The 24,451-nt window shown below is 31.1% G+C and overlaps 1 protein-coding gene across 6 annotated transcripts in view; it reads left to right on the top strand.

The window, feature by feature from the left end:
• LOC113819460 (centrosomal protein of 104 kDa) overlaps positions 1-24,451 on the top strand; it is a 228,326-nt gene that overhangs the window by 120,839 nt on the left and 83,036 nt on the right. For all 6 annotated transcript variants that reach the window (XM_070134212.1, XM_070134210.1, XM_070134209.1 and 3 more), the window contains exons 4-5: positions 17,048-17,268; positions 22,234-22,441. In XM_070134212.1, coding sequence (XP_069990313.1) covers positions 17,048-17,268; positions 22,234-22,441 — 429 coding nt within the window. The remainder of the gene's footprint in view (positions 1-17,047; positions 17,269-22,233; positions 22,442-24,451) is intronic.

The raw sequence follows: 24,451 nt of genomic DNA, 5'->3' as shown, positions 1-24,451 counted from the left end.
GATACTGTAGCATTTATGTTAATAATTCTTGAATACTATTTTTACTAAATTTCATATTATCCTTATACTCCCGAAAAGGAAAGACTGAGATGATAATGATAATAATATTCATAACACTAAGATCATAATCAAATTCATTAACTTTAGCATTAGGCATCTTTTCCGGTGGCAATTAGGGTGTCGCGAAACGCTCCGCGACACCTATCACGAGACACCAAAAAGTGTCTCGTGATAGGCCTCTAAGCTCCGCCCATTTCTGTGACGTAATGGGAATGATTGCGGTTGACAGCTTGCTATTTTACTGTACTGGTTATTTTTACAACAGGTAAACAGTATTTTGGAATATGATATCCAAGATGGCTTTTGATATCTTATGGTGGGTGGTGCGGTGTTATAGGTATCCAATATAAGTACGAATATGCATGAAATATCCAAAGTAGGAGGAATGCATCTGCCAACTCATATAATGTTAACCGTCTGCTCGATTCCTGTCGCGCAAGAGGTGTCGCGTTTCCCGTAACCGCTGGAAAAGATGCCTAATTGTCATTACAGTAATTATAATGATAATTATAACCATATACATTCATACCGATATTATATTTTCATAAATATCGTGTTATGATAAGGATGGTGCTGATAATATCAACAACAATGATAATTAAACAATAATGATAATAATGGCAGTAACAGAAGATAAGATAAGAACAATATTGACAATAATGATGATAAGAATTTTTCTCCCTCATCCATTTCCTTCCCTTTGTCTTTTTCCCGTCTTCTATTTCTTCTTTTCTTATCCCTCATTATTTCCTTTATTCTTGATTTCTCCTAATTGTGAAGATGGTAAAAATGAGAACTAAGAAAATGATCTTAATCATTATGACAACAATAGCATTATTTGCATTTTTTATATAATCCTTATAATTAGCATCAATATCATTAATATTACCAAAATTTTCAAGGCAACGAAAGGTTGTAGACTTAAATGACGTTAACTGATACAGATAATGCAACTTCAAACTATTAAGATGCAAACATATATTGCAATGTTTCTCTTGTTTCAAAATGTATAAAATACATGTAAGTGCTAAGTAAAGAGTTGTAAGTATTAGATAATATTAAAGTAGACTGATGACCACGTGAATACACCTTTTACGTGAAGAAATGGTGTAAAAATCGAAACATCAATATGTTTCGTGATTTCTTGGCTTGCTATTACTGTTCAATCCACAAATGATGATATCAAGGGTTAGGCAAGTAATCACATTCCTCAGAATACCAAAAATCATCAATTAAAAAGCCTTCGAAAAGCCATTCCATTTCAATTTTCGCACTCAATATACCTTTGTATACCATTTATACTAATTCATTCTCTCATAATATCTTTAGTCGATATTATACTATCATTATCATAATCATTATTGTTATCATTTATGATAATAGCAGGAATGATTAGGATGATTATGATAATAATGACAATAATGAAGTTATAAGCATTTTTATCCTTATCATTATCATCATTACCATTATTATCATTAATGATAAAAAAGTTAATGATAAAAAAGATAATTATGATAATGATATCAATACTACTACTTTGGATATTAGTAACCATGATAGCGATACGAAAATAATAATGACCATAAAAGTCATAAAATGATGATACAAAATAATGAAGATGACACATAATCGTAATATTGATATTAATTATAATAATAGCATTAATAACAACAATAATAAAGAGAACATTGATAATGATCATGATGATAATTATAATAACAATATCGATAATAATGGTAATGATAATAACAATAACATTATGATAGTAACGATGATAGTAATCATGATAATTATTAGAAACTAATAATGATAATGCTAATAATGATGATATCAATACTGATAATGAAAAGTAATAAAATTTATGATGATACTAATGGTCAAAAGTAGAATAAAATCAACAATGATAATAATGATAGAAATAATAATGATAATTATAAAATCAATACCATTGATAATAACATTGATAACAATAATAGTAATAATAACAACAATAATGATAAATATAATCAAGTTATGAAATATAAAATGATAATCTTATTCATAATGACAATGATAATTATGAAAACCATGATAATGATAATTATATTAGTGATTATAGTGATAATGAAAATAATAGTAGTCATATCAGCAGCAATATAATATTAAGATTAGAAAAATTATAATGATGATGGTGAAAAGATATTGATATGATAATGCCTATAGCAACAACCCAAAAAATGATTATAATAGTAATAATATACTAACATGATAATAACAACGGCAACAACAATGATAATAATGATGATGATAATGATAGTAATAATAATAATAATAATGATAATAATAATAACTAATAATAATAGTGATAATTGATATGAAAATAATAACAGTATTAATAATAAACAGGAATATCTTTTTTTCTTTATCATTATAAAAATATAGGAATAACGTTACTATTGATATCGATCATAATCATAAATAAATGATAATATCAATAATAATAACAATAGAAATTACAACAAAGATCATGATAACAATCATAATAACAATAATGATAATAACGATGAGAATAATGTCATAGTATTTATCATCATTCTTTGTTATAATAATAATAATATTAATGATTATTCATAATAATGGTAATGATAAAATCATCATTATTATTATCATTACCATTATTCTATATTAATAATAATTATTATTATTGTCATTAATTGTATTTATATTATGATTGTTACTAATATCATTATTATTCATATTAACATTACCATTATTATCGTTATTAGATGAAAGATACTGATAATGATATTATCATTACTACTGTTATTATTATGGTTATCATAATCATTATGTATTATCATTATTATGATGAATACTATTATTGGTGATGTGATGATAACAGTGATTGTATCCCTAATGACAATAACAATGTTGATTTGGATAATAATGATAATGTAAGATGATAATGATAGTGATAGTTATGATGATGATGATGATGATGATGATTAATGATAATAATAATGCCAATACCAATAATAATACTGATAAAAATAATCATAATGATAACACTGTTAATAATGACAATGATGATAATAATAACAGTTACAACAATAACAACAAAAATAAAGATTATAATTACAAGCTCCTCCTCACCCACTTCCTTCGACTCCTTTCTTTCTTCTCTTTCTCTTCTTTCTTCCTCTCCCTCATTTCTTCTCTTCTTTCTTTATTTCATATCTTTTAGTAATAATATTATTAATGAAATGATAACAGCAATAATAACAGAACTATCAGTGATGGAAAAAAATAACCTTTAAATTGTGAAAAACATTATTTTTGGTAAAAAAAAAAAAAAAAAGGAATTAGTTTTCGAGATCTACATCCAAGATTCATACTTAATGAAGACTTGTCTACATCTCAAGTAAGACGTCACGGAATTATGGTCATTGGCGCTTTCCATCAGCGTCACGGATACGTCACACCCTTCCCGAAGCCGTCATAAGCTTTTGCGTTTGACAGCCCTGACAGTTATTTCGTTTAATTTGATTAAATGCCGTTATGTAGCTGCTATATATAAATTTCCTTTATTTATGGCTTCATTTATATGATTATATATTCAATTTCAAAATTTACCGAAGAACATAATTATCAATTAAAAATGATAGTATTCATTAATATACGAATAGACTGAGGAGACAATATTTATAACTTATTTAAATATCTTTTGAAGATTAATACTAATAAAAAAATCGGAACATATTATATGCCTTCTTCAATTACTGTTGCTGTTCAGTTCACAACTGATGACTTTATTAGTTAGGCAAATAATCAGATTCCTCAGAATACATTCCTAATTGTAATATCATTTACATCTTTAGTCTATATCATAATCCCCATCATTATTGTTTTAATAACAATAATGATTATGATGAGAATGAAAATGATGGCGATAATATAATCACAATCATAATCATAATCGTTATGATCATCATCATCAAACGATAATAATACTAGTAATAATGATAATAATAATGATGCTGATGATGATAATAGTAGTAATGATAACATTAATAGTAATGATGATGGTAATAATGATAATGTTGAGAATAATAATGATAATAATGATTATAATAACAATGATAATATTAAGGATAAGAATAATCATAATGATAAGGATCATGATGGCAATAATGATAACATCAATACCAATGATGAAAATAATAATGATAATAATAATAATAATGATACTGCAAATGAAAATTATAATAACAATAATAATGGTATTATTAAAGACAATGATAATTTAAACAATAATGATAAATATTACAATCATAGTAGAGTGATGATACTGAAAGTGACAATGATGATAATCATGAAAACCGCCATATTGATAATCTTATTAATGAATATTATAATAATAATGATGATTATAATGATAATATCAGCATCAATAAAGATGATGAAGATAAAGAAAATTATGATAAAGATTATAATGATAGTGGTTAAGATAATTGTATTAATACCAACAGCAATAATAATATTGATAATAACGAGGATAATGATTATAATAGTAAAAATAAATGATTATCATAATGATAGTAATAATATTGAAAATAACAATCATAAATAATTCATAATGATAATGGTTATTATGAAAATGATGGAATTATCAATGATAATACAAATAATATTAACAGAATTATTATCATTATCATTACTATCACTGTTACCACTATTACTATTATCCAAAGACAGTCCTTAAATAGGTCACACCCTTCCTAAAACCGTCATAAACTATTGCAAATGACAGCCCTGCCAGATATATATTCTAATGAGGTTAAATTTTATAATGTCAATCAATAGGACTACTTCGAAACATTCAGATGAAAACATTTATAAAAATGATTTTTTTTTATTTCAAAATTTGAAACATTGAAGATGATTGTTGACCCTTCATTCTTTGTTGATTTATATTCAAGTAGACTGATGACTACAGACGTTCTAGATTATTGCTGTAGAGGGACAACACGAGCAGCCGAGCCGTATTAATATACTCATTAATATGGTATTAATAATGAAAGTCGCACGGCACTTTAATGGCCACTGGAAAAGACGGTTCAGTCGACGGTATCTGCTATTGTCTCAAAAGCATAATGTATTAGCTTATATTTTGTTATTTTAAGCCAGTTATACCTATAGAAACGTTTACAATAGTTGGTATCCGCCGTTTGTCTCGAGCACGTGTCACCGGTTGTGTCAAAGATCGTTATATGTTAAATATGTCTGTGGGAACGTATTCATTTCACCTATTCAAGATTTTCAGAAATAAAATCCGTGATGATAATAATGAAATTAATTATAATAATGATGATAATAATAATGATATCAATAATAATAATGATAATGATAATGATAATAATAATAATGATAATAATACTGAGAATGTTAATAATAACAAAATATTAATGGCAATGATCATAACGATAATAATAGTGATAATGGTAATAATAATGATAATAATAATGACAATAATAATGATGATAATAATGATAATGAAAAAATTACCATACTGAATATGAAGTTGATAATGATGACGTAATGATAATAATAATCATAACAGCCATCACAGTGATAATTATATTACTAATTATAATAAAAGGTATAATAAGGATAAAGGGGATTATGATAATACTAACAACAATGATAATGATGATAACAGTAATCGCAATAATGATAAATATAACACTGATAATAAAAAAATATTATAATTATAATAATGATAAAAAACTATGAAAATTATAATAGCATCAATAATTATAATAATAACAATAATGAAAGAATAATGATAATATAAACAATAATAAAATAATACAAATGATAATATTTGTATTATCATTATTAACATTACGTACATTATTACAGTTATTACTTTTTTGATTAATGCCATAATTATCATGAATATGATTTTCGTTATTATTAGCATGGCCATTATCATTACCATCATTAGATTAATAGTAATGATGATGATATTAATGTTATTTTTATTGTTATCATTACTGCTGTTGCTAGTGTTTAATCATTTATTTACTTACTGTCATTATAACTATTGTTTTTTTTTATCATTACTATTATTATCATCGATAGTATTATTCATATATGGTGATAATAAAGATAAAATAAAAACGATGATGATGATGATGATGATGATGATGATGATGATGATAATGATAATGATAATGATAATGATAATGATAATGATAATGATAATGATAATGATAATGATGATGATGATGATGATGATGATGATGATGATGATGATGATGATGATGATGATGATGATGATGATGATGATGATGATGATGATGATGATGACGATGATGATGATGATGATGATGATGATGATAAAATAATAATAACGATGATAATAATAATAACGATGATAATAATAATAATAATGGTGGTGATAATAACAGTCTCTCTCTCCTTTTTCTCTTTCCCTTGTCTTTCCTTCGCTTCTTCCTTCCTTTCTTCTCTTCCTTCTTCCTCTCCCTCATTTCTTTCCTGCCTTCTTCCTTTCTATTAATTGTGATGATGATGATAACAATACTAACAACAAATTTAATAATATATAATGACCATTGCTTTATTATTATTATGATTGTTATAACTATTATTATCATTATCATCATTTTTATTATCATTGTTATTAGTATTATTATCATCATTCTTATTCTTATTGTCATTTTCTTCATCATCATCATTATCATCATTATAATCATAATCATTAATATCATTACCTTCATTATCAATATCAGTAGTTTTATCTTCATTGTCGGTATTTAAACGATAGGACAATTTCACAATCATTATCATAAATAGTGATGGTAATGATTGTGATAAAGGTGATATCAGCAATAAAAGTAATAATTATAGTAAGAATGAATATAACGATAAAATGAAAGAACTATGAAACAGGAATAACAAGGAGGATGAGGATTATGATAATGACAATGATAATAATGATAATGATAATAATAACATTAATAACGATAACAATAGTGATAACAATAAATGATAATAGTGATAAAAATAACAATGATTATAAGGGTAATACTAACTCTAAAAAATACTAATGGCAAAAGTAATATTAATGAATATAATAACAATAATGATGGTAATATTGTCATCATTATCATCATCATTACGATTATTTTCTATCATCATCATCATCATCATTAAGAGAAAAGAAGGAAGGGAAGCAATGAGGGAGAGGAAGAAGGAGGAGGAAGAGGCGAAGAAACGACAAGAGAAAAGACATGGATGAGGAAGAGAAAGAGAGAGAGAGAGAGAGAGAGAGAGAGAGAGAGAGAGAGAGAGAGAGAGAGAGAGAGAGAGAGAGAGAGCGAGAGCGAGAGAGAGAGAGAGAGAGAGAGAGAGAGAGAGAGAGAGAGAGAGAGAGAGAGAGAGAGAGAGAGAGAGAGAGAGAGAGGATGGGAGAGGGAGGGAGGGAGGGAGGGAGGGAGATGGAAAGGGAGAGAGAGAAGGAAGGAAGAACAAGATAAGAAAGAGGAGAAAGAGAAGTAAGAGAATGGAAGAAGAGAGGGGGAATGAGTGATAAGGGAGGAAGTGAGGAAAGCGAGAAGGAGGAGAAGAAAGACGTAAAGACGGAAATGGATATAAAGGAGAAGAAGAGGGGAGTGGAAGAGGAAGATAGAAAACTGAAGAAGGAAGTGGGATGAAGGAAAAACGAGGAGAGAGAGAAAGAGAGAGAGAGAGAGAAATAAAGACAAAGAGAAGGGAAATATGAAAGGAGGAAGAGACAGGCTAAGAGGGATATTCAGCAATATCCGGATAGCAACACCGAAGAGTTGCCAACTCGGGATATGTTTTGGACATTATTGGGATATTTTCGCGTTTCTCAGATGCTTTTTGCTGGTGATTCTCGCCCTTACGATAGAAATATAATCCTGGGGCCTTAAAGTGGCTTTAAATTTTGTGAGGGAAAGGAAGGAGGTACGAAAAAGTAGAAGAAAGGGCAGACAGAGATAGGAGGGGAGGATGAGAGGGAGATAAAAGATAGATAGAGATAGAGATGGGGAAGGAAGAAGGTACGGAAAAGTAGGAGAAAGGGCAGACAGACATAGGTGGGAAGGATGAGAGGGCGATAAAAGATAGACATAGAGAGATTGAGATAGATAGATGGATAGATAGATAGAAATAAATAGATAGATATATACACAAAGATAGATGTATAGATATAGATAGATAGAAATATATCTATCTATAAATAGATAGATATATAGATATAGATAGATAGATAAACAGAGAGAGAGAGGGAGTAGAGGTGATAAAATAGATGAATAGGAAGTCAGACAGACATACAGACAGATCGAGAGAAGTAAGTGACAGAGAATGATAGTTAACCGAATAGATAAAGGAGTGGGAGAAGAGTTGGGAGGAGACAAGAGGACCTGATAGCAAAACAATTAGTTTCTAATTGGTCCCTCTCGCTCCCTGCATTCCTAAACACAACAATCCCACAGCGGTCAGCAGCTTCGCTCTTAGTTAATTGGTTTGCCAGGTCTCTCTCTCTTTCTCTCTCTCTCTTTCTGTCTCGTTCTCTATCTCTCTCTCGGTCTGTCTGTCTGTCTGTCTCTCTCTCGATCTGTCTGTCTGTCTCTCTCTCTCTCTCGATCTGTCTGTCTCGTTATCTCTCTCTTTCTCATTCTTTTTCTCTTTCTCGTTCTCTGTGTCTCTCTCGGTTTGTCTGTATGGCTCGTTTTCTCTCTTTTTTTCTCCCTCTCTCTTCCCCCTCTCTCCCTCTCTTCCCCCCTCTCCCCTTCTTCCCTCTCTTCCCCCCTCTCCCCTTCTTCCCTCTCTTCCCCCCTCTTTCCTTCTCTTCCCCCCTTCTTCCCTTCTGCCCTCTCTCTCCTTCCATCCTTCGGGGCAGCACGAATATCCGTTATATACTATTGTTTAAAGCCACGGAATTTGAATAATATCGAAAATGGCACACCACACGATTTCATACTACGATTACGAAACTAATCCGCGACTTAAAGTTACCAATTTCTTGTAGCGTAAAGTTCTAGTAGGTCGTCATCTCGTATGCTTGACACACCTACGTCACGGATTTTACTTCCATGGCTACAGGGTCGTACGTAGTCCTGGGAAGGAGGCAAAAGGATTACGTTCAGGGCGTTCGTCTATTCCTTTCACAGTTCAGGGGGCTGAAGAAAAAGACCTGGCTTGAGAAATTCTTATATTTTAAAAAGAAATAACTGAACAGAAACTGCGAGATCCGCTGGATTTCTTCAGGACCAAAGACGACAGAGTCTGAGTCGACGTCCGTGTTTGTCTTTAATGATTATCTCGGCTCGATCCCAGGGTCTCGGTTCAAGGAACGCGAGGAGGCTGTTTGCTGTGCCTCCGCTGGTAAATAGGGTATTGAACATTGTATGATCTTGTTTTTATTTCATGGAGCGCAACTCTTGTGGTGTCCAGGTACCAGACAGTGTTTTTTTAGGTTTCTTTTTTCAAGTACGTTTATCAGTGTGAGTGGTTATCTAGAATATTTTTATCGACTTGCATTCTTACTCTGTTCATTTCGTTCATTTGAAGTAGCTTCTTAACAAGATTGAAATATGAGTAATTGTCTTCGGTCTGACCTTCACAAATTCCACTTTGTTTTGAAGCAGGGATGACCAGGCATTCATGAAACAAAACTTGGGGTCTGGCATTCGTGCGAGATACGGCAGCATCTCACTTTAAACATCCTCAGGCAGTGTTAAATAGTCTTCCCTTCGGGGTGGAACTGCGGTCTTTGAGGTTTCGGAAAAGTGAATCGGACACACTTCTCTCAAATCTCTCGGGTTTGTTTTTCATCTGTCGGAACGTTAACTGATATGCTATTTAGTGTAACAAAAATCAAACTTAACAACTTGTAATACCGTTCTTCAGTAGGTTTTGTATATTCTACACGATCCTACCGTTCAAAGATGTATGTAAACACGAGTATAGACATTATATTCAATAACAGAATTTACGTACCTTTTCCGTGATAAAAGAAAGAAAAAAACAAACAATAAAAAACAGCCCAATGAGGTATCTGCACTAAACATCTATTGATTTTCCCAGCCTCGACTATCAGACAACCATGAGGCATTTCTACTCAACGTGTAATTGAAATTGGTCAGATTAAAGTTCATTCGAAAATTTCGCTGGACGAGGCAAAAGAGACAGGTACGCTCTTTTTTCATATCAAGAATATAACATTTCCTCCGCGTCTGCCCAGCATTTTTTTTTCTTTCATTTTTATTCGGAGAAAGTTATTTTAAAAGCCTCTCCACGGCTGTGTTTGAAAGAACTCCTTCTTGCTGCTGAGCGACGTTTATTCTCCATGTAAAAAGAGGAGAGACAGGATATTCACTTTGCCCCTGTTTCTGTATGCCAGCTTGCCATCACCACTGTCAAGGGATGAAGTGGCGCTTTCTTTTATCCCTCTTTATCTTATCTTTCTAGCATCTACACATATTATTTTCTGTTCTTTTAGTATTCGTGTATATGATGAGCTGTGATCGAGGTCTATGCAGTTGGCATATATACACAAATAAGATATTTTCAGCATACATATGGGGTCGAATCACTGACCACCGTAATGTCTTCAGTAACTCTCTATATAATAAAACAAAGACCAAGTTCAAAGATTTCTCAAAGATATATAGCAATACGTCTCTCTTCCTTACATTCAAAAGGCGTGGTGGAACGTCCTTGTGGTGCCTTTTAAATTTTAATCTCGTGAGGTCACCCGCATAATCTGAACTGCTCACAGAACCTGTGTAAGAAGTACTGCGTTTGAGGGGGTCTGTCAACACAAGCCTTGGGTGAGTGGGGGACGGTGTGTGATTATGGGACTAAAGTTGAAGGCTGTTGGTAGAGTCTCTCTTTTGCTCTTTCTCTTTTTTTTCCTTGTTCTCTCTTATTTTTTCTCCTTTGCTACCCGTTCTCTCTCTATTTCTCTTTTCTTCTCTCTTTCTCTGTCTCTCTCTCTCTCCTTCTCTCCCCGTCTTCCACTTCTCTCTCCTGCCCTCCCTCCCTCTCTCTCTCTTCCTCCCTCCACCTCCCATTACAACACTTTCTCAAAACCGCTAATACCAACTTCCAACCATGTCACAAATAAAATACAAAAGTACATTTTTTTTCATCCAAGATTGGAAAACCCGCTTTTAATCTTCCCGTGAAAATTTGCCCGCTGTGTATCACCTAAGCGAGTTAACAATCGCATTACAGCTAAGAGGAACAGATCCTGTCTTGATTAATGGGACTCCTGAGACTATTATGCTAATGAGATGTCGCCATAACTCGGTTTGTTCGGAGTCGCTCGCTCACCTAAGAGATGGGTTCATTATGGGAGGAGCGTTGGAGGTGGGTCACCTATATCGCCTGCGGACTTCAACCGTTCTCTCTCTCTATGTATCTATCTCTCTGTCTCTCTCTCTCTTTCTCTTTCTAAGTCTGTCTCCTCTCTCTCTCTCTTTTTCTCTGTCTATCTCTTCTCTCTCTCTCTCTCTCTCTCTCTCTCTCTCTCTCTCTCTCTCTCTCTCTCTCTCTCTCTCTCTCTCTCTCTCTTTCTCAGTCTGTCTGACTCTCTCTCTCTCTCTCTCTCTCTCTCTCTCTCTCTCTCTCTCTCTCTCTCTCTCTCTCTCTCTCTCTCTCTCTCTCTCTCTCTCTCTCTCCATTACCTGTAAGTCCGTGTACAGGTATTTATATGTGTGTCTGTGTATATATCTGTATGTGTGTGTGTGTATCTGTCCACATAACTGTGCGTGTGTGTGTGTGTGTCGTGTCTGTATCTCGGTCAGCATGTATGTGAAAGACACGCACACGATGTATACGAGTCGTATTTGCAAAAGTTCTCAAGGAGTGTGACTGCCTTCCCTGTTTGCCCAATGCATTTGCTTGTGCATCCCGCCTGGGTGTGTGCGTGAGTGTGTATGTCTATGTTTATTTGTTTGTATTGTGTGTAGGTGTGCGTTTTTGTGTTTGCTTGGTGGTTAGTGTACTGTACATGACCAAAATGTGGGTAGAAGCTACATTGTGGACATGTGTGTAACCTTAGACTAGTGTACGTGACCTGGAAGTCTTGTAACTTGTGTACACAACGCGTTTAGTGAGTTTTGTGAACGTTTGTCCGTGTGTGTGTGTGTGTGTGTGTGTGTGTGTGTGTGTGTGTGTGTGTGTGTGTGTGTGTGTGTGTGTGTGTGTGTGTGTGTGTGTGTGTGTGTGTGTGTGTGCATTTACGTGTGTGTGTGTGCAAGCGTGTGTGTCTTTGTATAAACTTTTGAAGGAACACAGAAAATTAATTTCCTCCACCTTTTTCTTTACATTTTCTCTTTAATTTAGCATAAGCAAATAACCTCGTTAAAAGAGTTTGGCGAGTGGAAGAAACTCGAATTTAACATCAAAGAAAACGTTTTTTTTTGGGGGGGGGAAGGTAGGGGGGAGGGTTGAAACGTTTCTCCAAAGATGATCTAGAAAACTCAGCATTCACACACACACACACACACAAACGAAAAGAAAAAAAATAAGTTTGTTGGAAAATGTAAATGAAATTTGTAATAATGATAATGATAATAATAATGATAATGATAATGATAATGATAAATAAATAAAAATAAAGAAAAAAAACATATAAGTTTGTTGAAAAATATAAAAGAAATTTATCAAAAAGAAAGAAAAAAAAGAAAAAGGAAAAATAGAATAACGAAATATATACACGAAAAAAATCATGATGAGCGGAATCTCCGTAGTGTGAAAAGTCATTTTGGAAAATGAGACAATATTTGCATTGTCATTTTCCACTGGGATGCTCGGACAATACTGACGTTTCCAAACATTTCACAGTATGATTTCCGTTTATGTGAATTTGATATTGACAGACTATATTTACATATGCATACATACATACATTGTCATGCACTCTCTCTCTCCTATCACACACACACACATAAACACACACATAAACACACACACACACACACACACACATACCCGCCCCCTACACAAACACATTTACATACACACGTAACTATCTATGTATTTACACACGCACAAATAACCTCCCATTTATCAATAAGTTCAGGCAAATACACCCTTCGCAAAGCAAGCAAGAACCCAGACCCAAAGCAAGCAAAACAAGTAACCCAAAGCAAGCAAAAGCAAGCAAGAACCCAACCCAAAACAAGCAAAACCCAAAGCAAGCAAGAACCCAAACCCAAAACGAAACAAGCAAAACAAGCAACTCAAATCAAGCAAGAACCCAACCCCAAAACAAGTAAATCCCAAATCAAGCAAGAACCCAAACCCTAAACGAAACAAGCAATCCAAAGCAAGCAAGATCCCAAACCCAAAGCAAGCAAACAAGCAACCCTAAACAAACAAAAGCAAGCAAAATCCTCAACCCAAACCCAAATCAAGCAAGAATCCAAACCCAAAACAACCCAAAAGCAAGCAACGCAAAAGCCACCGTTCCCTGACATTATTTCCGATTGAATTATGGGCTCGTAACCCTTTCGTAATGTCCCGCTTAGGCTCTGAACCCCGAGGCTGATCTGGCTTTAGATGAGGTTGGCGGCGGCGGAGGCAGCGGTCGCGGTCGTGGGTTCGGGAGATACGTGCTTTGAATTGAATAAAATAAAATTGTGGGGGGCTTGTTGAAATATGTTTTTTTGTGGTGAATTTTGATGATTGAGTTTTTAAAGAAATTGTATTTGGTTGATATTTTTTATTGTTTTTTTTATTTATTTTTTTTATTGTTTTTTCGGGGATAGGATGGTTTATTGATGTGCAGACCTGTTTTTTTTATTCTTTCTTTCTTTCTTTACTTTTTTCTTCGTCTTGTTCTCATTCTTCCTCTTCTTCCGTTTCTTTCTTTCTTCTTCTTCTTCTTCTTCTTCTTCTTCTTCTTCTTCTTCTTCTTTTTCTTCTTCTTCTTCTTCTTCTTCTTCTTCTTCTTCTTCTTCTTCTTCTTCTTTTTCTTTTTCTTTTTCTTCTTCTTCTTCTTATGTTACATTCAATTACCGTTTTCATCGTTGCAAAATAAAATACATTAAAGTTACGGCTGACATTGGTGAAAGTGAGTAAGGTTGAAGAAAAAAAAGAAAGAAAATTCGTTAAAAATAAATCAACTTGAGAAACAGACAACAAATACGACAGACAGTCAGACAGATAACTACATACACAGAGAATGAAATAGATAAATAGAAATATAGACAGAAACGAAGACAGATTGATTGGTAGGAATACAGGTAGACAAGAGAGGCAGGCAGGTTAGTACGTGATAGATAAATAGATAGATAGATGGATAAATATATAGACGGATAGATAGATAGATAGATAAGTCATTAGAGAAAAAATCTGATATATGATAAATAAACGGGCAGAACAAGAGATAATCTGAAATAAAGATGGATAGATAGATAGAAGGATATGTCGTAAAGATATTTAGGGTAGACAGACAAGATAGACAGAGATGATAGATCAACAGATGAATAGACAGATGGATAGGAACATATATGCAAAGGGATAGACAATGAAAGTGATAGATAGTATATCTATCTATCTATCTATCTATCTATCTATCTATCTATATATATATATATATATATATATATATATATATATATATATATACTTAGATTAACGAATAGATACTTAATAGCAAAACATATCAACTGACACACAGATAAAAATAAAAGCATGTATCGTTGACCATTATAATCCCCCCCCCCCCAGTACACGTAAGTAGGCCTATAAAAAGGGGGAATAAATTTAGAGGTTTAGTACTGTTCTCGCGATTACTAAGGTCGTCTATAGGCCTACCCTCGCTCCACGTGTGCTTATTGAAATACTTGGGATTATTTCAAGGCCGTTTGTTTGTTTGTTTGGGGTTAGAAGTTATTGATTTAAATGTTTTTGTTATTGTTTGTTTTTGTTTTGTTTTTTGCTTTGTTAATTTTTATTTTCATTTTGTTATGCTTATTTTTTACCTTGTTTTATTATTATTATTTTTTTAACTTTTGTTATTTTCTAACTTGTTTTCTTTGTTTTATTTTTCATCTTGCTAGTTTTTTTTTTCTTTTATTCATATTTATTCTTTTTGCTTAAGTAGGTATCAGTTCCTTTAGATTGCATTTTTTCAGAGGATGTAATTAAACAAATATAATCATATACAATATAAACTCATAAATACATAAAAAAAAATCCACATATCCTTAATTACCATGCATCACAAGAGAGAACACATGCCAATCTATTAATGTTGTGAGCAAACAGCAGTAATAAATACGCAATTTATTTAAAATCATATATTTTCATCAATCTATCGGAGAAAAAATATACATATATGTATATATATATATATATATATATATATATATATATATATATACATATATACATATATACATATATACATATATACATATATACATATATACATATATACATATATACATATATACATATATACATATATACATATACATATATATATATATATATATATATATATATATATATATATATATATATATATATATATATATATATCACCAAGGAATAAAACTAATACGAAATGAAAATAACAGTATAAATACGTGATTTACATAGTCATATATATTCATCAATTTATTGAGAAAAAAAAAATATATCACCCAGGAATAACAGCTAACACGAAATGAAAATAAACCGCAAAACAAATCTACAAAGCGGTAAATAAAACACGAATTTAATCTCTGAAATAAACAAAGTTAAACTGCCAGTCATGTCACGGAACCACTTTTTGCTGTTTGTGAAATCAAATGAAAAAGTAATTGAAGATGATGATGATATGAAGGAATAAGAAACTTCATTCGTTCTGTTGACATTAAAGAACAGCATTTTATCAATAAATAAACAGCCATTATAGAAATTTTTCTGATACAGGATATACTTTAGACTTGAAAATCTGTCTCATTTGAGGGAATGATAAAGAGATAGATAGTCTGGTGGTTAATTGATAGACAGGTTCAAAGTTTGATGAGCAGATGAATAGATAACACGGTGGATTTGAAAGTCTTTTTTTTTTAATTATGTATATTTTATGCACCATATTTTTTTCATAATTTATATATATATATATATATATATATATATATATATATATATATATATATATGTCCATCTATCTATATGTTTGTGTGATAGTATTATGTTTGTAAGTGTACATATATACAAACACACACACATACACACATCCACAGTCACACTCACACTCATACTTACTCACACACACACACACACATCCACACACACTCGCACACACACACACATTCACTCACTCTCTCTCTGTCTGTCTGTCTGTCTCTCTCTCTCTCTCTCTATCTCTCTCTCGCTCTCTCTCTCTCTCTCTATATATATATATATATATATATATATATATATATATATATATATATATACAAATATATATATATATATATATATATATATATATATATATATATATATATATATATATATAGACATGTAAACGTAGGTATTTACACATAAATATATATGCATACAAATAAAAAGATATATGCATCCCCAGACATCGACAATAAACACCAACAGCAGCCCACACACAAAATATAAATAAACAAATGAATAAACAGAACCCCCCCCCCCAAAAAAAAAAAAAAAAAAAAAAAAAAACTTACAATTCCCTTCTCCCACACACCCAAAATAAACAAATAAATAAACCAAAAACAAACTCGCACTTTCCATCACCCCCACACACATAATAAATAAATGAAAAGATAAACAAAAAACAAACTCACACTTTCCTTCTCCCACATACACACAAAACAAACAAACAAACAAACAAATAAACAAACACACTTCCCTTCTCCCACATACACACAAAACAAACAAACAGATAAATAAATAAACAAACAAAAAAAAACTCACACTTTCCTTCTCTCCGCAGCCGAGAAGATCGAGCTCTACATTGGCGACGTCCCACCCGGTCGTGAGGTCGCCCTGTACAACGTCAGATTCGCCCAGCTGGGATACATAACGCTCTCGGACAATGAACACTCGCAGTTCAAGGCTCGGGAACTCAAGTCTGTCACCGTGGACTGCACTGGGACGTTCCTCAAGCTCGTTCTGCACAAGAATCATATCAACAGATTGAATCTTTATAACCAGGTGAGGGTCCTGTGGTCTGGAGGTTGTAAACAATAGGGATGGTAATGATAATGAGAATGATGGATCGAGATGTTGATGGTTTTGCTTGAAACTTGTTTGGTAATAACGATGAAAATAATGAGTTAAATTGGTGATAACGATGGTGATAATAGTACTGAAAATAGGTATAAATGCATGATAATTAAAATGATAATGGTAGTAATAATAATAATGATGATAATGGTAATAATAAGAATGTCAATGATAATAGCAATGATAATACTAGACAATTACCATTCATTAGGGTATTTCAACAATGATAAATAATTACAATAATAATGATAATGATATAATAACAATACTAAACATGATAATGATAAAAGTCGTGATGATTAGATGATAATAATAATGATGATAATGACAATAATGATAATGAATATAATTATATGGGCAATAGTAATTATGATAATGTTAATGATGAAATTAGTGTAATGATAATAATAATAATATAATAATAATATTCATGATGATGATAATGATAATATTGATGATGATAATATTAATGATGATATTGGTAATTGTATTAATGATAATGTTAACGATAAAATCAGTGTAATAATAATAATATCAATGATAATATAATAATGATATTAATGATAATATTGATGATAATGATAATAATGATGAGGAGAAGGATAATGATAATAATAATAATGCTAATGATAGCCAAAATAATGACGATCATATACTTACAAGAATAATGATAATCATGATAATAGTGATAATAACACTACTGCTAATAATGATAATGATACTATTACTACTATTAATAATGAAAACGATGATAGCACGAATGATAATAAAATAGTAACAACATCAGCAAGAACTATCATCAGGAATATTCTTACTCGTTATAATTATTGTGATTATTATTATCATTATTATCATTTTCTTTTCATTACTATTGGTTGGTTATTATTGTCATTATCGTCCTTCCTGTTATTGTTATCATTATTGTAATTATTATCATTATTATTACCATAAGTGTTAGTATTGTTATTATTTTTTTATCATTATTATTATCATTATCATTGTTAATACTGTTGTTTTTTATCGTTTCATTATCATTTTTATTGCTATTATTGTTATCATCATAATCGTTAGTTATTATTGTTGTTTTAATTACTATTATTGATGTTGCTATAATTGGTATTATTATCATAATAATTATTATTGTTTTATAATGATTATAACTATGATTATTACCATTATTGTTATCATTATTACTCACATCGTCATCATCATCATTATATTCCTTTTTCTGTTTCTTCATTGTCTTCTTTTTTATTATTATCATTATCAATACTGCTATAATTATGACTACCATTATCATCCTCATCCTCATTGTTTTTATTATCGTTATCATTATTATCATTATCAATTTTAATAATAATATTATTATTATCATATCATCATCCTCATCACTAATATTATTACTATTATTGTTCTATCCAAAAAAAAAAAAAAAAAAAAAAAAACTTATAGCATTAATGAGTGTAGGGATAATCGTGATGATAAAGATAATAATAATGACAACTGTAACAGTAACAATATCTATAATACTAGCACCAATAACTTCAACATCAGTTACATTAACATCAATAAGGAAATAGTAGTGATATTAATGATTGTAATAATGGTAATAATAATGATAGTAATAATAATAATGATAATAATAATAATAATGATGATGATAATGATAATAAAAGTAATGATAATAATGATAATAGTAATAATAACAATAAGAATGATAATAATATTATTGATAAAAATGATAATGATAATAACAATAACAGTAATAATAATGATGATGATAATAATAATAATGATAATGATAATGCTATTGATAATAATGAAGAGGGCAATAATGACCTTAATGACAATAATAATAATGATAATAATGAAAATTATAATGATGGCAATGATAATATTAAAGATGAGGATAATGAGAATAATGATAATCATAACAGTAAGACAAAAATAGTAATGATAATAATGATAATGTAGATAATAAGTAATAAGAATAACGACAACTTTTACGATAATGATAATGATAGCAATGATAATAAACTCCGACGCAAAATATAATGCCCTAAATAACGTTAATATTATGTTCAACCAATTTCGTTTACATCAGACATTATGAACAGAACACGTACTCTATAATTAATACATGATATAAATACCCTAACACCGCCATGACCTGATTCCTACATCAACTTTTCGCATCAACATTATTATAAAAAACGACATCTAACACACACTACAGTCTACGTATTAATTAAGGAATAGATAGCTATATATCCGACCGGGTCACGTGACCTATGCTGCATTTAGCCACGTATCTCCGTTGCTATTTGTGGTCATTTATTAATAAGAGAGCTAGTCATGGTAATCTCCCTCCCCCCCCCCCCCCCCGACGCAGATTGGCCTGCTAGTCATCAGTAACAAAAGATTTATACTCAGACGTTCATAGAAGATTAATTACCTACGTTGGTATGATAATTTTGGTAATAGTTTAAACGACCATGGCAGTAGTATTAATAATGGTAATTATGCAAATAATAGAGATGATATGAATGATACTGATACTTATGAGAATGAGAGTGAAGATAACAAAAAGGGTAATGACTATAATCTGTAACCACATACTACCACCACCGTCATTAATAGTAATGATAATAATAATCATGATAGTGATTTTGATTTCTACTAATAATAATGATAATGATAATAATGGCAGTGATGATAATGATTAAGTATTGATATTGCATTAATAATAGAAATAATGATAGTGCTATTGTTAATAATAATAATAATGATAATGCAAAAAACAAAAATGATAATGATACCAATACTAATGATAAAATTATTAATTCTAATACTAAGACAAATAATGATAATAATATTAATGATAATAATAATATTAATAGTTATGATAATGATAATAACATTGATAATAATAATAATAATAATAACAATAATAATAATAATAATAATACAAACACTAATAAAACACCCATCTACTGAGCTACTGTATTCGATGTATGACAATGAAATCAGATCATCAATATCAGCACATAACCTGAACGATGAAAGAACCTCAACTATTTTATGAAAAATGAAATAACATGAAGATATTCCACTATCACTATAATACCAATAAGATAAACAATAATACACGAAAACCCACACATTAATCACATAAAAAAATCATATATTAATCAAGATGTATGGAAGAACATCCTTGGAAACTGCTTGTTCACACGCGAGTATCTAACAGGGTAACGAAGGAGGGATATATAATGATATACAGAGGACCAAAGATACATTAAGTAAATAATTATTGTAAGATAGAGACCGTCGTTATTATACCTTACTTTCGCAATACACAAAGAGGCCTTGTCGTCGTCATGTTCGTGGGACACAAAACGGGGGTAAAACAATGATATTCACGCGTTTAGAAGAATAAGAGTAATAAGGACAACGTCGATAAAAAGATCGTTGATTTAAGAGGAATTATAAAAGGAGAATGTTATTATTACCATTTATTCACCCTTCCCTTCCTCAAGAGAAGTATCAAGCAATGTGATATAATAATAATGATAAATACCATATAATGATATGATAATATTTAATGGTGTAATATTACAGTATAATGTGTTATATAATAACAATGATAATGCATATAATATAATATAATAATGATATGATATAATGATGATAATGATAATAATAATTATAATAGAAATAATAATAATAATAATAATAATAATAATAATAATAATAATAATAACAACAATACTGATAGTAATGATAAAATTAACAATAAGAAATAGAAAAAAAAACATAAATCAACCGCTAATTATAATAAAATCGTACGTGCAATACAGTACTTATTCCCCTGCTCTCTCTCAATGGATCAATCACGTCGCCATTACATTTCAGACAACGAATTAGAAACTGGTAAGAAAAAAATCACAGATAAATCACAAGGCGAAGATTACATGTCAGACGCCAATCATAATAAAATCATAATTACTTGAATTACGGTACCTAAACCCTTCCCTTCCCCATTAGGTGGGTAATTATCCCCTTCCTTTCCCCTCAAATGGGCCTCATCGCCAACATCCTGGGGAACGAATTAGAGAAAAAAAAATCACATACAAATCACAGGACGAAACGTGTACCAAATAGACGCCAAATACATCAAAATAAACGCCAAATACATCAAAATAAACGCCAAACGCACCAAATAGACACAAAATACATAAGTTAAACGCCAAATGCACCAAATAGACGGCAAACATACCAGTTAGACGCCAAGTACATCAAAACGACGCCAAATACAGCAATTAGACGTCAAATACATCTATTAGGTGCCAAGCACATCAAATAGACAGCAAATAGATCACATAGACGCCAAAAACATCAAATAAGTACCAAATGCATCAAATATACGCCAAATACACAAATCAGATGCCAAGTACACTAAATAGACGTCGAATACTCCAAATGTCCGCCAAATACGATGTATTACGCCAAGTACATCAAAAAGATGCCAGCTACACCAATTAGACGCCAAAATACATCTAATAGGTGCCAAACACATCAAATAGACGCCAAATACATCAAACAGACGCCACATACATCAAAATAGACGCCAAGCACATCAAAGAGACACCAAACACACCAAATATACGCCAAATACACCAAATATACGCCAAATACACCAAATATACGCCAAATACACCAATTATACGCCAAACACATCAAACAGACGCCAAACATATCAAAACAGACGCCAAAATACACTAAACAGACGCTAGCTACACCAAATAGACGCCAAATCTATCAATCAGACGCCACTTATACCCCAAAACCACGTCCCTAACACAGTCCTTAACCCCTTCCTTTCCCCTTCAGATCGGCCTCGTCGCCATCAACATCCTCGGGAACGAAGTGGAGACCAACAACAACAGCGTTTCTCCCGACGGCGAAGGAGGGCAAGTGCCAAGTGCCAGGGATCAAGAAGTGCCTATCTATCATGACCTCGCCTTCGCCATGTATGTGGACACGCAGGTCGCCGCTACGATCAGGACACTGGAGGACAGGCGGTTGGCAGCTATGAGAGGTGAGGTCAAAGGTTAAGGGTTTAGGGGGTCGTGGGGTCATAGTTTGGGAGGTTCAGGGATTAAGGGGTCGTGGGGTCACAGGGAGGTTTGGAAAGGGTTTTACGGTTTGGTGTTTCTTATGATTTTTTATTTTTCTTCTCTCGTCTTTTAGACGTATTGCTGTTCTTGTTTTTGGTCTCATGTTTCTTGACTTTGTTTTTGTCTTCCTATTCTCTTCCTCCTCCTGATAATAATTATGGCAATAAAATTATAATAATAATAGTGATGATAATAATAATAATAGAAATAGTAGTAATGATAATAAATAATAATAATGATAATGAAAACATTAATACTGATAACTTTAACAATTAAAATAATGATGATGATTATAATAATGATGATAATGCTAACAATGGTGAGAATAATGATACTCAGTAATGATGATGATGGTGAGGATAACAATGATGATAAAGACAATAATTATGGTGATAGAAATAATGATGGTGATAGAAATGATAACGATAATAATAATAATTATAGAAAAAACAATAATAATAGCAATGGTGATAATGATGACAATAATGATAACAACAATAATTATGATAAAAGGGATATTGATGAAAATTATGGTTGTACTACTACTGTTGATGATAACAATGATCTTAGTAATTGTGATGATAATAATGATGATAGAAATAATAATAATGATAGCAACGATTATGATAATGATAATCATGATGACAAAATAACAACTATAGTAATAATAACAATGATAATAGTAATGACAATGACATTGCCAGTAACAATAATAAGGATAATAATGATGGTAATTGTAATATCAATAATGTTAATGGATAATGATCAATAATAATGATATTAGTAATGATAATGATGATAATAATAATAATGATGCTGATTATACTAATAGCGAGGATAATAATCATAATGATAATGATATTGACCAGAATAATAGTAATAATGAATATAACAATGATGATAACTTCAATAATGATAATGGTATTATTATCATTACCATTATATTATAATTATCTATTACTTTATTACTGATATTGTCACTACTACTATTACTACTATTCCTACTACTAATACTATTTCTACTAATACTATTCCTACAACTAATACTATTCATACTACTACTAATACTATTCTTGCCATTGCTACTAATACTTTCCCTACTATTATTACTACCAATACTATTCCTACTACTGTTGCTAATATTGCCACTACAACTACTATAAGTGATAATGACTTAATAATATTGGCAATGTTAAGCGTAACATAAACAAATTTCTTAGATCGATGTGTGATGAAAACAGTAATTACTACATTTAATAACAATAATAACGGTCGTATGAGTAATTCAAATAACATTCTTAGTAATAGTATTCATTAAATAATCGAAATAAGGAATATTATCAGCGGTAAGAAAAAACGGTGTTCATAATGATAATGATATCTATGAGGGTGATGAAAATGATGATGATGATGATGATGATGATAAAGATAATGATGTCGATATGCGAATGATAGTGATAGGAATAAGAACTCAGTATGCTATCAAAAGTAAGAAAAAATGGTGTTGATGATAGTGATAATCACATTTATAATGATAAAGATAGGTATGCTTATATCAGAATAACAGTGATAGGAATAATGGAACGAATAATGAATAAAGAGTCGTTAGCCTATTAATAGATACATTATTATCTTTGCAATTAGCAGGTGATTGGGAAAATTAGCGATTAGTCAAATTACGATTGATGACTGACATTAGCGCCAGCCGAGTTGTTTATATTTAACATAGACGAAGAATAATTTGCCGTCCATTGTGCTCTGTCTTTGATGCGATTTGCTTTCTGCTTTGTTTATGTTTACCACAAGACTTCATTCGAAAACGTTGGTGACTTTGACTTCGACTTTGTGTGGTTGTTCAACACCCGCATTGTTTATATATCTAATGGCTTAAACTTACTTCTATTCATCCACCTTAATGCTTTAAAATTATC

The sequence above is a fragment of the Penaeus vannamei genome, chromosome 19 (genome assembly GCF_042767895.1).
Source record: "Penaeus vannamei isolate JL-2024 chromosome 19, ASM4276789v1, whole genome shotgun sequence".
NCBI classification, from domain to species: domain Eukaryota; kingdom Metazoa; phylum Arthropoda; class Malacostraca; order Decapoda; family Penaeidae; genus Penaeus; species Penaeus vannamei.
Note: the sequence above shows the minus strand (reverse complement) of the source record. Positions and strands in the feature narration are given on the sequence as shown.